This window comes from Schistocerca serialis, chromosome 2 (assembly GCF_023864345.2).
Source record: "Schistocerca serialis cubense isolate TAMUIC-IGC-003099 chromosome 2, iqSchSeri2.2, whole genome shotgun sequence".
In the NCBI taxonomy this organism is placed as follows: Eukaryota; Metazoa; Arthropoda; class Insecta; order Orthoptera; family Acrididae; genus Schistocerca; species Schistocerca serialis.
Window position 1 is genome coordinate 1,061,115,150 of NC_064639.1, and position 16,198 is coordinate 1,061,131,347.

Sequence of the window (16,198 nt, forward strand, 5' to 3'; positions counted from 1 at the left end):
GACGTTATCTCGGTGTGCAGCGTCTTCTTTCATATACAAAGACAGATGACGCGCTAAGCTCAGAGCTGTCTGCTAACGAAGTGAGTCTAGGTTTGAAGCGACGGAAAGCTATCAGTGCCGGTCGAGTTTCTTCGATTTGTGGAGGTATAGCTAGTCCCCACCGGCTAACACCACGAGTGTCTTCAAGAAGTGCGAGAATAGTAGAAGCTGCTGCAACTTTTCCTAGGGCACGTCTAGTAGTTACAATTGTGCCAAACTAGCGATTTTCCGCAGGCCGAGCTTTCGTGCCTTTTCAGTCGTATTGTGGTTAAACAGGGAACGAGGGAAGTGCCTTCTTTGTCTCAGGGTGGCGTCGCTTCCTCGGATTCCACATACAGAGGGATACTGATTGATACTCCAGAAATACTAATGATATATTTCGCATTGACGGAAAGTCACAATGGCCTCATAAGACAGTGAACAGTGTGCTTTCGTAAACAATTAACCACCAAGACGCAAATCTTAATTTCGTTTTTTGACATCAAATAATGGAGTCTTTCCGTTCCACAGCAGTAGTTCTACATGAATTCTGCGTCTTTTCATGCTTGACTCATAACGGAGTACATTGTCAGCGAACTTTTCACCAATGAAAAAATATCGTAGATCTAAAAAGAAAGCACAGGTTGTTAAGACAACGACACTAAATGTTTTAGGAGCAGCATAAATTAAAATAACGTCAGGAAGAAAGAAAGAAGATTGGGGTTTAACGTCCCGTTGACATAGAGGTCGTTAGAACGGAAAGAACATCATATGTCCCAAAACACCTTAAGAACTTCAGGCAAAAACTAGTTTTAAACACATTTATACTATCTAATTTTTCCCTAGATCTAAAAAATCGATGTGTTCAGCAGTGCAGCATCATACAGGACCTCAAGGCCTACATGCGACCATTGTCTGAGAGACGTAATGTTCACTCCACTGAACACAACAGTACAGCCACATCACGTATGAGATTGATCAAGAAATACCTTGAATAATTTTATTAGAAACAAAGTAATAAGCTTACATGGAATTTGATGAAATCTACTTCAAAGTACTGTTCTTAGCTACCAGTGCAATTGTCTCTTCCAACGTTGAATCCACGACTAGAAGCATTCCTGGAAGGCTTCTTTTGGAACAACGTTCTGTTGCTATGTCAGGAATGGTGTCAATTTTTTTAAGCACGGTTTTAATTTTTGGGAAGAGTCAGAAGTCGCATGGTGTTTAATCTGGTGAGTAAGGTGGATGTGGTAGACAGGGACATTTTTTCCGCTCAAAATCTCGCGAATCAAAAGCGAGGTGTGGCACGGCAAGTTGTTGTGATGAAGGAGGAAGCCATTAGCCTATTTTTGTGGACTATTTCTTCAAACATCGTTTCCCAAACATTGCAGTTCGCCCTTGTAAGATTGCCGGCCGGTGCGGCCGAGCGGTTCTAGGCGCTACAAGGTTTACACGGGGCGAAAGGGCTGTCTACTCGTATAAATAGAAACAGGTGCTAACGTCCAAAAATATAGACCTTGATACCAGAAACGTATTCACGAAAAATTTTTTTGGAGTACAGTTCTGTAGGTGTGCGAAACATCGACAATACGGCAGAAAGAAATATAGCGAAGCTTTTGACACATGGTGTTACAGGATACTGTTGCTGAATATCAATTAGTGTGACAGGATAACAAATTAAGATACCCCAGAAGGAACTATCGAAAGAGATTACTTTATACAGTACTTAATGATTCACAGAGGTGGAATGGTTGTACACACTCTAAGTTATAAGCCGTTGCTGAAACCTGTAGTGTAAGGGATGGTGGAAGGAAAGAATCATATGGACAGGCGTTGAATAATACCTTATACAGTGTATAAGGCATATCATGACAAACAAGTGTTTAATCAATATGAATGAAGAAAGACTTGTCGACACTGTGAAGGTTCTTAGATTTGCTTCTGGAGCAGGCAGAGATGATACTACAACAGACACAAAATATTAGATGACTTTGTTACAACTAGCACAAGATGAAATACTGAATTGTGTAAAAATCCATGTCCACAGGAATGTCATGTATATTTGTCACTGTCATTGAACGCTAACTTATCACTTCATACAGTACAGAAAAAACAGTCTCTTCTCTCAGAGTACAATTGACTATAAACTTTGCTATATAGTTCTATCTCATGTAACTATCGTACTGCAGGCTCTGTAGTGAGAAGATGCTGTCCTGTTCAGCGGTGACTGCAGAGTAGGGCTGGGCGGTACTCCGCTGTGACGTAAGTAAGCACTGTACAGGCCGCAGAGAGTACGTCACCAGGTTTGGCCTGAGCTCGCTCGCTTGCTCAACTCAGCAGACAAAACGCGTTTCTAAACCTGTTAACTTTTAAACGGGTGTTTATGTCGTAGCGAGAATTACATCTTCTATTGGAATCTGCTGTTATATGGTCTTACTAATGACTTGTAGTACAACAAAATCACAACTTCGCAGTATGCCGTAATTTACGATCTATGCTGGACATAAATGGTAACACGGCTCGTTTATGGCATTTAGTCTTTTTTCCTTAACAGTCCTCATTTCACAGAAGATGTGGTGCCTCGTGCAACAAAATGGTTCAAATGGCTCTGAGCACTATGGGACTTAACATCTGTGGTCATCAGTCCCCTAGAACTTAGAACTACTTAAACCTAACTAACCTAAGGACATCACGCACATCCATGCCCGAGGCAGGATTCGAACCTGCGACCGTAGCAGCCGCGCGGTTCCGGACTGCGCGCCTAGAACCGCGAGACCACCGCGGCCGGCCTTCGTGCAACAGATAATCATTATGAAATGATTTTAATTTTATTGTGTACAGTACAGCCGTAATAAGTTATTTGTGGGCCGATCGTTATAGTACTACTAAGTGAGACTCCATAATAGTTGATTTCCGTATAAAATGTAATTCTCGTTTGTACGTAAATACCCGGTTACTAGTTAGCAGGTACAGAAACGCAGTTTGCCTGCTGAGCTGAGCGAGAGAGTGATTTCAGGCGTATCTTCCCGACGTTCGTGCCGCGAGCTGTCTTCCTCGTGGGCGTTCTGTAGCGCTGGCGTGTAGAACCCTTGAGGGCGTGTCTACGCCGACGTATCTCATTCGTCGCTGCATCTGTCAGCGACTGCCCTTACTTGCATAATAAAATGGAACGTCTAGAGCCGTCCATATGATGTTATTTATTATATGGCTTCCAGTTTCGGTGCTTCAGTGCACCATCTTCAGGCCTTAACTGACGCTGAGAGGATTAACTCCAATCGTATACACGATTCTATCAGTGGCTAGCGTCTATGAACTGGTTTTTCGCAGGTTACCTGTAAGAACGATGTTGTGTCTCCAACCACTATTGATGGTTGGAGACACAACAACGTTGCTACAGGTAGTCTGGCCACTAACAGAATCATGTATACCATTGGAGTTAATCCAATCAGCGTCAGTTAAGGCCTGAAGATGGTGTACTGAAGCACCGAAACCGGTAACCGTATAACCAATAACATCGTAAGGGCGGCTATAGGTGTTCCATTTGGTTAGATAAGTGAAAGGCCGAAGTCCCTCACACCTCCGATTAGACGGATGAACATATAAAAGAGCTTATTTGTGGTTCCGTCACGAGGTACCAGCTTCGCCATGCAAACTCGTTCTTCGGATGACACCACAAATACGCAGAGAGGCAGACGAATAATCTTTTAACACAACTTCAAAACATAGAAGTTTATCATGGAACGCTATACCTTGCTGTGCATGTCTAAAATGGGAATGGGCAGTCCCTTCAGAGGGGAACCATGGATTTCTCTGACATTCGATCATTGAAAACTGGTAGTAAGGTGGAAAGCAACTGAGGACGACGTCACTTCCTTTTGATGAGCTGCTTTCAGGGTCCCGATTCGGGGCAGAACAAGGCAGCAGACACGTTACTCGCGTGTGCCTTCCGCCAGGTCTGTGGTGGCGGCCGTTTCGCCAGCGGTGGTGGTCCCCTGCCTCTTCAGGCTGCGAGTGAAGGGCTACGGCGTGGCCAAGGGCATCCCCACGCTCATCATCGCCATCTCCGGAATAGACGACGCCGCGTCCGTGGCAGTCTTCGGGGTCGTGCTCAGCGTCATGTTTTCGCAAGGTAAGCAACTGAATTTAAGACAAGGAGAAATAAGGGGCAGTCGGTACTATGAGAAATAAGGAACCAGTTTTTCGGAAGGTAACATTCTTCCTAGAGTAAGGAGTCGACTGACGACTTATTTCTAAATCTTGGCATTACAAGTTTGCAAAACTGAGTGATCCTCACACTTTTTTACTTCCTGATGTACTTAATATTCCACTTATATTCCGCGACGTCCCACGCAGCGAAGTGTGTCGTTGATGCGGCCAGGTTATCTCAAAAATAAAAGGTGAACCCCAACTCCACTGACAAAATTTCGGAGGTTTTTCAAAAATACTTCCTGACTATTTTGGTAAATGGAGCCTGTGGTCTCCGGTGTCTCTTCAGTCATAATGAAATAATTCGCTTTGTTGCCTTAATCACCCCTTTCTTTAGAAGAGTTTGTAATAGGGAATAACCAAAGCCGTAAAACACGAAACACAGGTTACTGCAACAACCCTCGGACGAAACATGTACAACTTGATGTGGATTTAGTCGCTGTGGAGTCAGCTCAGCATAGCGCCGTTGTTAAATTCTTCCACTACGTTCTGTGAATCCATACACGAAGTGTATCCATACCGTTTTGTATAATTGTTAACGTACAACTAACACTGACGGAAAAACAGACACATTCGAGCAATATCTATGCAAGCTTGACTGCTAAGAATCAAGTGCTCATTGCTGTCAATAGCAAGTACAGCGAGTGAATGAAACGAGTTTGTCTCCCTGTAATACACGCAGAGCATACCACCGACATTCGCACTGTTGAGAAAATATTTTCTATTTTCAGTACAATACAGATATAAAGATAAGTGGAGGTAAGAAATGAAGAGAAATGGGACTCATTTGTAACAAACCAACGCAGACCATGGATCCCTTATACCTGAATATTCAGAATATGTTCTTTAATAATCTTCGAAACTTAATTGGTGGATCTCGAGTTCAGCCTCTATAACATCTTAAAACATTGGTCTATCTAACGCAATGAAGTACGCAGTTGATGCGACCACGTTACTTTAAAAATGTACTAATAAATCGCACAAGTAATTTTGAATCAATGAGCAGGTTATACAACAGATTTCTCATTAGTACATTTAATGGGATGAATGACCTTTTGTTCACTGCACAACTTCTAAAATCTTGGAATCAGATTAAATACAGCTACCATTCCTGCTCCATGTTAGTTTTCGTACCAGATTCACTCTTTATTATAGCGACCACCAAAAGCTTAGATCCACACAAATAAAATACTGAAGATAAAATTAATGTTCATTGAACTCAACGGATACCGGTATTCATCTTCCAGTTATATCCAAAAAACTTGAAGTTTCATCTACGAAGTTATGCCTTTAGCGTACTGTCGCAAAACAGTCAATAAGATTTTCTTCTACAGAAGTTGGAGATTTTGCTATAAATGAATCTCGAATCCTTACAAATTTCTCAATATTAGCTGCTTTAAAGTATTTTTCGATTTATTTCATGAGCTGAGATAGGTGACCTTCAAAAAGAGATTATGCATTACAAGACAAATTAACTGCGTTGGAGATTACAAACAGGTGCATTAAAGGAAAAAAGATCGATCCTATTTTCATTAATTTATTTTTGCTATAGTTGCAGTTGTTTCTGTGGGCTGAAATTTTCTCGGTTCATTTTAAAATGGTTGAGACTTTACAGGAACAGATTCAACGCACTTAGCTTTTCAAAGAAATCACACACGTTTTCTAGTTTAACCAAAAAATCGGTTTCCACGAAGTGTTTGGAATCGTCAAGTTTCGTTCTTTAAGAAAGTGCACATTTCTTACACAAATATTCGTTGTTACGTTGATCAGAAGTGCATGCCACGTACTTTAAATATCAATTACTGTTGCAGGAAACGTCTAATAGTGGAATATTTTCGAGTGTAAACGTCTCAGCTCTCTTTAAGCTCTTGTAAGAATAGAAGGCTGACACATCACGAAAATATTGACATATTAAAGGGCATATTTTGATAAAACTTTATCTCACAATGAGCAAACGGAGGGTAACAAACATAAGCATGAATTTAAAACGCACTAGTTCCATTAATTTCGTCAATTTAACTAGATTGTAATCGACTTCAAAAGCCAAACATCCTCAAATTATCAGACCATACAAAACCGTCATGAAGCAACAGCATGTAGAAATTTACAGCAAGTAACAAAATTTCTTGAGCGGAGTAAAGATATTAAAGTGACACGTTAAAGTACTGTACAAGATAAAATACAAGCTATGTCAGTCTATATCTATGGTTTGGGTTTAGATGCCTTCCAGACACATAAAAAATAATCCAACGTGAAAAATGTAATTCATCTGGGCAATAGGCACAGTGTAACGTACCTCAAGACTCCAATCGGTATGTCACTTAACATTTTGACAGCGTAGCTAATGGGTGCAGAAACAAGGCACCCATTTCGATGTTAACCTCGTAGAAGCGGGGTGCGCACACACCTTACCACCAAACCGACTGCTATCCCTCATATTAAAGATGTTCAAAAATGTTTAATGACTTTAAATATTAGTGCACATCATAACGAAGCTACAAATAGTTCCAAACGATAAAAAATGTTTTAGCACAGAAACTGAATGATGTAGTATTACGGCTGCCATTATTAACAAAATATTTCTTTTATGCAGAAAAATTACAATTCCGCACTAAAGTGCACTTTGTTGACGAAACTGCAAAAACACGTATTGTGAAACAACTATACGGTAATTACTGAAGAGATACCCGCACACAACTTTGTAATAGCGCCACTTCAAATTAACACTTTTGCGCACATTTCGTGAAGGGATCTGACATGAAAAGTCACCAATAATTTACACTGCGGTGACAGAAGTCATGAGACAGCGATGTGCACCTGTACAGATAGCGGTAGTGTCGCGGATACAAGGTATAAAAGGGCAGGTGCATTGGCGTAGCTGTAATTTGTACCCAGGTGATTGTTGTGAAACGGATTCCGACGTCACTATGGCCATACAACACGAATTAACAAACTTTGAACGCGGAATGGTAGCTGGAGCTAAAGGTACTGGACGTTCCATTGCAGAAATCGTTAGGGAATTCAATATTACGAGATCCACAGAGTAAGGAATGTGCCGAGAATACCTCTCACCACGGGCTACGCAGGGGTCGACGGCCTTCACTTAACAATAGAGAGCAGCTGCTTTTGCGTAGAGTTGTCAGTGCTTACAGACACGCACCATTGCGTGAAATAATCTCAGAAATCAATGTGGGACGAACGACGAACGTTTCCGTTAGGACAGTGCGCCGAAATTTGGCGTTAATGGGCTATGGAAGCAGACGACCAACGTGAGTGCCTTTGCCGACAGCACATCACCCGTAGGCTCGTTACCACACCAGGCGGACCCTAAATGGCTGGAAAACTGTGGTCTGGTCACATGAGTCCCGATTTCAGTTGGTAAGGGTGGATTCGATCCGCGCGTGTCAAGGACTAAGTGACAGGTCTGAATGGCTCGAGTCTGCTAATCCGCGAAGTGCTCATGACATCTTACACAATGAACGATGAAATGGCTTTAAAGTAGCCACCGTCAGATTTACAATTGACTGATAGCCTGTACACCTGAACGACTTACATGCTATGCAGAAATCGTCGTATCTCCTCGAGGTGACTTCTGAAATTCCGCCGAATGAGGTCATGCAGCTGGAAAGCTTGCAGTTCACTTTTGGGAGGGATGCGTCACAAATCCCTGTTGACCATTTGATTTATTTTACCCAAGTTTTAACTACGTCATATCAGGTGACATTGTAATTTGAGCTTTTAGGCAATAAAGGGACCTCTAATCGTTCAGACTTTTCGTCGAAACTCATGGTTTGCAAGTTTTCAGATTTACACTCGAGTTGTCATTCAAGGAAATGTGGGGACTGTTTCTGTTAGTCATCCCTGTTAAGATGAAACTACACTTCTCTTCTCGTGTGCTCTGTGCCCACAATTTAACATTTTAATCCGTAAAACCTATTATCTATACAAGAATTGAATGACTGGTAGAAGTCGACCAGAGGAGAAGATCAGTTTGAGTTCCAGAGAAATTTAGAAACATGGCAGGCTGTAGCGACCCTGCGACTTATCTTAGAAGAAAGCTTGAAGAAATACAAAACCAGCACTTAGAGCTTTTGTAAACTTAGAAATACTTTTGACCATTCTGACTGAAAAACACTCTTCGAAACTCTGAAAGTATCAGGGATAAAATACAGGGAGGGAAAATTTATCTAAACCTTGTACACAAACCAGACAGCAGTTATAAGAATCAAATAACATGGAAGGGAAGCAGCTATGGAAAGTAAGACAGAGTTGAGAACTGTGTCCCAAGTTACTCAATTTGTGCATTGACCAAGCGGGAAAGGAAATTAAGGAGAAATTTGGAAAGGGGTTAGAAATTCAAGCAAAATAAATATAAACACTGAGGTTTGCCGATGACATTGTGCTCGTGTCAGACACGTCAAATGATTTGAAAGAGTATTTGAACGGAATGGATAGTGATTGAAAAGAGCTTATAAGATGAATATCAAGAAAAATAAAGCAAGGGTAATGGACAGCAGACACAAGAAATCAGACGATGATGGGGGAATTAGATTCCGAAATGATACGCTATAAGTAGAAGACGAGTTTTCCTCTTTGGGCAGCAAAATAATTGAATGTGTCACAAGCACAGAAGATATAAAATTCAGTCTGTTACTAACAGGAAAAGCTTTTCTGAAAATATAGTCATTTTAACATCTAACGTAAGTGTTAAGAAGTCTCTTCTGAAAGTACTTGTATGGAATGTAACCTTGTATGGAAGTGAAATCAAAAAGGGCGTAGAAGCTTTTGCGAAGCTGAATTTTAGTTAGGTGGTTCGAATGATCAATAAAGAGGTCCCGAATCAGGTCCAAGAGAAAAGATCTTTGTGACATCAGTTGACTAAAAGAAGGTATAGGTTGATTGGATCCATCTTGAGTTATCACGGAATAATTAGTTTATGGAAATAATTAATTTATGGAAATAAGGGAAAACCGAGACCTGGATATCCGAATGGGGATTTGAAGCATCATCTTCTCGAATACGAGTCCAGTGTGTAACCTCCCCCCTCACTTATCGACCTTAATGACAGTGAAAAATTAAACTGCGTGTACCTAATGGAAATTTGGGAAAAGCAATCGTCACCGAAGTTAATCTATCGGTAAAGAGGGAGGAAAGGGTTACATCTAAATGAAAGGAAAAATGCAAATGAAACTGGTGGAAATTAATTTTGAAAAGGGGTAAAGTTAATAAAGAAAGTAAATGTTCGGCCGTTACGTTAACAATTAACTAGCGGTAATTAGATATTTGAGATTTGGGGGAAATCACGGTCGGCAGTCCTAAGGACAATTACTATAGTAACTGAAAAAGAAAGGTTTTTACACATATAATTAACACTAGAAGCGTGGCAACTGAAGGTTGACACGTGTAGTGTGAAAACTGAAAGTTTGTCAGAAGTAATAAATTTCGCTACACTCTGACTTAATTTAGCAAAAGAATTAATAAAACCGGAAAATCGAAAGTTAATTTAGTGACTGAAGTTAATAGTGAGCTTTCTTTCTGAAGCACATCGAAATCCAGTAAAATACGGTTAGTCTTGGACTACCTCAACAATCATTTCAAAAGCAACTTGACTCTACGCAATTTAGAAACAAGAGATTTAACTTTGAACTTGAATTAAATGATTCTGAACTATTAACAATAGTAAAATTTAGTACGTACCAAGCTGAGCTGCAGTCACAGGTAAGCTAAAATATGCTAACAAAACTCGCACTCTAAATTTGTGCTCGTGTAACCTAAATATTGCAGCCAGCTACTGAACTTTGAAATTAAAGCAGTGAAATCTAATTATATTATTTTAATGCTGGCGTTTGAATTTCAACGACACTCGGGTTCATTTCGGAAAAGGAAGGGACCCTGCTTGGCAATGCAATTGGGAAAATGAGCAACAAAGGTTCATGCTAAGTTGCTGTAATTTTGCGAGGCAAATGGAACAATTTGAAAAGCTGAGGTCTGCCATACAGTTCTGAAACTTTACGTGCTTTTAGTCTTCCTTGTTGGTTGATTGAAGGTTTGAAGCCGTCGATCGAGGAGGTGGCGACAGTCACTCATTGTCGGTCGTCGCTGTTGCAGAAGCTGGATGTTGGCGCGCCTTCTTCTCGACACGGTCACCAGACGAAACGGGCTCTTGATGTGCGCCAGCTAATGCTTCCCGTCCGCGACACCATGCCAGAAACTATCATCGCGAGTCGAGCGCAATTACATGCTGCCAAACCCCGAAAGCGCGGCAACTCGCGGGAGCGTCACACAACACACCTGCTCCACTCGCTACTCCAGCCAGACTCCCACAGCTCTGCCCGCGCTCCACGCGGCAGAGTTAACACTACCAAAGATCCTACACACTTTGAGTCTTCACACGACCTATCGATGTAATCGTTCGATAGCAGTTTTCCCTAGGCAAGACCCAGCGTAAAAATACAAATAATATTTACGAAACAAACCAATTATACATCGACATAAATGCATAAATATATATATATACAAATAGTAAAACAATTACAATATGTAAAGACACAGAAACGTCATATATTCAGGTAACAAAAATAAGGAAAACAAATTATAGTACAATAGATGGAAATAGGAGGATATGCATTTCCGGCGTTACACGTGCCCCACATTGTCTGAGGATGTTCGTGTAACGTAAACAGATTCAGAAAATGTCCAAAAAAAAAAAGAAACAGCGGAAATGCATATGCTCAAAACATCAACAAAATTTAGCATTCGCCTAATTAACCATAAACCAATCTTTAGACGATAATAATTGAGTGGAGACACTCCTAATCTTATTCCACTCTGTCATCTTGATCAAAATAAAACAGGTTGACAACATATTAAAATTCATAGAAAACATAGAAAATGGTTTAGCTATTCTAAAAATCTAAATTCCTAGCAGTATCAAGAAATGGAATACTATTTACAAAATTAATCAGATTACATGGTCATAGAAAACAGGTGTATCAAAATACGCAAATTAATAATTAATTACATAGAATATGTATTTTATATAAACTTTTCATAATTAATATTCTCGTCATGAGTGTGCACTTAACGCTAAACAAGAAAATAATGTACAGCAGATCGACAAAAACATAAATATTGACAACAGAATTCTTTCATATCAGCTGTCCGGGAAGAAAAACAACTCCGCCTTCCGTACTCGCAAGTACAAAGAATGCCGACAGCGGCACAAGAGCCGACAGCGGTACAAGAGCCGACAACGGTTCCGCCCCGCCAGTATTGTTGCGCCCGCCTGTGCGGCACGCTTGATCTCTCTCGCCCTTGTAACGACATTTCCAGAACGTCCGTTTCACTGAATTCTTTCGGTAAAACTCACTCCCGAGTAATCTCAAGGAGTCCATAAACACTATCACAGTGGATAACTCAACACTGTCCATCATCACACGCATGTACTAGCCTGAAACTTAAAACAGCGTCTAAGTACATCGGCAATGACAAGTAAATCACATATTTATGGAATCTTACAGCTATTTACAAAATCATATTTACATTCCTTAATCTACTGTGACTCAGCTGAAAAAAACTAGCAGCTTGGATTTTTCAGTTGATTAGATCATGGTTAAATTGATTAAAATTAAATTGATTAATCAAAATTAATTACTTATTAATTACAACTTCTTTAATGACCTTGGTCAGTCAAAAGCATGGCAATCTAGCAAATCGTTAAATCTTACACTCTATTTTACATACTGTACACATTACCCATTCTGTGGTATTAATCAATCCTAGGTTGGTACAATTTCAGGTCTACAATGTTCCGTATACCTAATAGTTTTCCAGAGCTTGGATACTCTAAGCAATAAGCATTTGTGTGAGGTATACCAATGACTTTATATGGTCCATTATAAACAAACTTAAATTTAGAGATTTCATTGTCTATCTCGCTCGATTTCTCATGAGCTTTTACAAGTACTAAGTCTCCGATCGCAAACTTAGCAAAACGCGCTTTAGCGTCATGACGACGTATGCGAGCATCGGCTTTAAGCTTCATTACTTCTCGCAAACGATCTTTTTTCACACCAATACTAATGTCAATCCATGGAGGGAATTTGATTACCTCTTCCACTAAACTTTTACTTCTGTCATCCAACAGGATTTCCTCTGGAGAAAATCCCGTCGATTCATGTCTCAAGGTGTTCATAATTCTCTCAAATACTGCTACATATTTGCCCCATGCCCTATGGTTGTGATGGCAATAGGTACGGGAAAGTCGGCCTCGTCTTTGTTCGTGTGTTACGTTTGACACACCGTCTACAATACTTTCCAATTCAGTTTCTACACTATTGTCAATGCCGAGATTCCTCACATTACAGTAGTTCAGATTCATACCTACGTCAATACCATTCGGCCAGTTAACAATGTGTATAGGCTGGTATTGCCTATGCACACCGTCTCCTGCCTCGTCAAAACTAACTACTATTGTTTTATCTTGGGACGTACATGTCAAAGTTTTGCTTTCGCAGTTAATCACTGCACGGTACTTTAATAGCCAATCTAACCCGATAATTACTTCCGTAGTTAAGTCTGGCACGACGACAAACTCTTGTTCAAATCGTGCCCCACATATCTCGAAGTTGACAAAAATCTGTTTTGTGACCGGTTTACTGGCCTTCCCAGTAGCACCGATAATTTTCACTAATGTTACTGGCATAACTACGATGCCAGGTCTGTCTTTCAGTAACTCAAATATTTTGCCAGATACAGCACTCAATTCTGCACCGGTGTCAATCAACACGTTTAGTTGTAGGTCGTGCATATTAACAGACACTACTATCTGTCTACACTTGTCCTCGATTGTTTCTTTATTTTCCCACAGTAAATCCTCGTCTACATCCAGGTCATTCCAGAAAAAACCATCCGGCTTTGATCCTAAATCCGGTTTATCTGGCGGCTTTTTCAGCCTCTGTTCACATACAGTTTTAATTTCAACACGTTTGTCCTGAGGCTTAGTCTGTACCGTCGCCTCCAATACCGAAACCTTTTCCTGTAACTCGTCAACTAGTGAGTGTTGCTTTGCTATCAATTCACTAATTGTCACCTTCGTTGATTCCTCTTTAATCAGATTGATCTCATCTGCCAATCTACCTGGAGACATGTGCCCAGTAGTATCTGCAATTACTTCCTCTAGATCTGCGCAACCCACACTGTTATCTTCTGACCGTATAATGTCAGCTCTAACCTCATACACGCTGTAATCTACGTGCTTTTCTACCAATCGTGTTCGGCTATCACTAAAATTTTCGTAATCTTTCTCCTTAATACTCTCGCAATGTTTAAACTGGATGTTCGCGTCGGATGGGTCGGCTACTTCTACCATTACAACTTTCGGTAAAGTCTGCCGGTTAGGGCCAGAACTTTCCGTTACTACTTCAACATTCAACTCCTGCGGGACGAAACACGACGCATCTTGCTCGTGCTCCCCATTAACATCAACTATTTCTAGTAAAGTCTGCCGGTTAGGGCCAGAACTTTCTATCACTTCACAATCACTATCTTCCTGCGGAACGAGACGCGGCAAATCCTGCCCGCGCTCCCCATAAACACTTCTCCCGTACAGGCCCCTATAATCTCTTAGTTCGTCGTATAAGCGACCGAACTGCCTTAACCAGACCTCATCCCTCTCTGCATCTCCTCGCTCGATGACGGACGTTTTATCCGACATCTGATCTTCTTTCAACACTTGCGAATCATTCTTAAACTCAATCTCCAGTTCCGCTGTGGGTATTACAGCTGCCACTTTATAATCGATTTCCGGAACACTACTTAAATTGTTCTCACTGACAGTGAATGTACTTCCTACTGCCGTGTCTACAGTTGATCTACTACTTGTGGGCGCACTCCTTTCTCCTAACACTGGCACACTCTCCCGCCGTTGATTATTCCATACGGAATTTTCATAACGACGACACCTGGGTTTTCTCCTGTTATTGGGCCGCCAAAATTTCTCCACGCCCGGTCGGCCCCTCACCGGCGCGGCTAATGGTTTCCCTGTCTCGTCCCAGCAGATACGCTCCCCGGATACTGCTGAGGCTGCTGGTCACACCCTCTGGCGTTATTACTATTCTGCGCAGCCCGTATCACGCTAGTATGATACTGGTTTCCGTCATTCCGGTTATTATTTGCATTGTACCGATTGTTATTACGGTCCGAACCATTATTGTTATTGCTGCCATGGTTGCGGTATGCATTATTCCCATGGTTATCGTTGGTGTGGTTGCTGTGGTACCCGTTGTTGTTACCACGGCCTCTACCACTGTCGCGATTATTGCGCCAATTGTCCTCGTCCTCCACTCTTTCCAGGAAATCATTTATTGTCCTGTAATTGCTTCCTACGTAGCGTTTTGTATCATCTGGAAGCTTTTTGTAGAGTTCCCAGACTATTTCGGATTCCGTGCGGCGATCACGCAAATATTCCAACTTGCGGATCCAGCCCTCACAAAACTCCTTCATCGAGCCGCGCGAATTCGCATTGAAAGGCCTCGATACGACAAATGCGCCAGACACTTTGCTGTTTTTGCTCTGACCAGTATTCAGCCAGAAACAAATTTTTAAACTCGTCAAAAGTCAGGTTCGTAATGTTGAGGTTTAGGCCCCAACGCTTGGCATCACCAGCCAACACATCAATAACCGCATTAATTTTTCTCTCATTAGTCCATGATCTGGGTAAAACTCTTTCACAATTTTTAATGAAATCCGTCGGGTGTATACCGCCTTTTTTCAAGGGGTCGAACCGCTCCTCTTTCGTCAACAACTCCGAACTATGTGCACAGATTGGCACATAGCTCTGTTTTTCGTCAAGTTTCCTTTCTAATTCCGACACCCTCGTAATCACTTGGCAAGTGGTTGTCGCAAGCGTTTCCACTTCCCTCTTTTTCTCTTCGCAGGTGTTAGCCTGCTTCGTCACTTTGGTATCTACTTCGGATACTAAAGCCTTTAAAGTTTCCACCTTCTGTTGATCCTCTTTTCTCACTAATTGAATTTGTTCCGTCACCTTATTCTCGATGATCGGAGCAACTGCGTCTCCTACACTTTTCTCGATTCTGCTAATTTCGGAATCAAAACGAGTATTTATGCTCGCAATTTCCGCCTGAACGCCTATCGTTTCCTGTTTAAGGTTACCGATTTCGGTATTAATCACGACAATATCGTCTTTGATTTTATCAACTTTTGTGTTAACAACTTCAACATTGTTGTTAACAACATTAATAGCTTTGTTCTGATTGTCTAGCATTCGTTCAATTTTTTCAGACAGAGCTACTTGCTTGGCAGCCTGAGCTGCTTGCTCGGCAGCCTGAGCTTCTTGCTTGGCAGCCTGATCTTTAATTTCTGCCGATTGACTCTTGATTTCGTTAATCAAAACATTCAATAAATCAGTTAAATTCCCGGAAACCACCGGTTTTACTTCCGTAGCGGCTTCCTCTTTCATTGTCCCCCCGTATTCGTCATCAAGGGATTCAGATTTGATTTTCACTTCCGATTCCGAAACATTTTCTAAAGTCTGGAATTCCATTTCTGCTCTTTGTTGCGTTTCGGCGGTCGCATCTTTCATGCTAGCCGCCTGCCCCGGAACAATGGGTACCGCTGTGCGCGTTTCCCACTGTTCGACCGATTGTTCCTTATCCAAGTCTACCAAATTTTGGTAATTGTTGCCTTCACTCATTTTAATAATTTTCAATATAAATGCAAAATCTCAACTCTAATTAGGATTCCTCACACGAATATTCTCGCTGACGTATCGACCATTTCGTAACCAGTACTTTGTTACGAGATTTGCACAATGCAAAATTCGTGTCCAGAACAACCTCAAATTTGAAGATTGTCCTGTCACCAGGTCGCCACGTGTAACCTCCCCCCTCACTTATCGACCTTAATGACAGTGAAAAATTAAACCGCGTGTACCTAATGGAAATTTGGGAAAAGC

At 41.3% G+C, this 16,198-nt stretch overlaps 1 protein-coding gene across 1 annotated transcript in view; it reads left to right on the forward strand.

Moving 5' to 3' along the window:
* LOC126456626 (sodium/hydrogen exchanger 9B2-like) overlaps positions 1–16,198 on the forward strand; it is a 299,137-nt gene that overhangs the window by 206,598 nt on the left and 76,341 nt on the right. Inside the window, exon 8 of the mRNA XM_050092369.1 lies at positions 3,972–4,147. Within this exon, the coding sequence (XP_049948326.1) occupies positions 3,972–4,147 (176 nt within the window). The remainder of the gene's footprint in view (positions 1–3,971; positions 4,148–16,198) is intronic.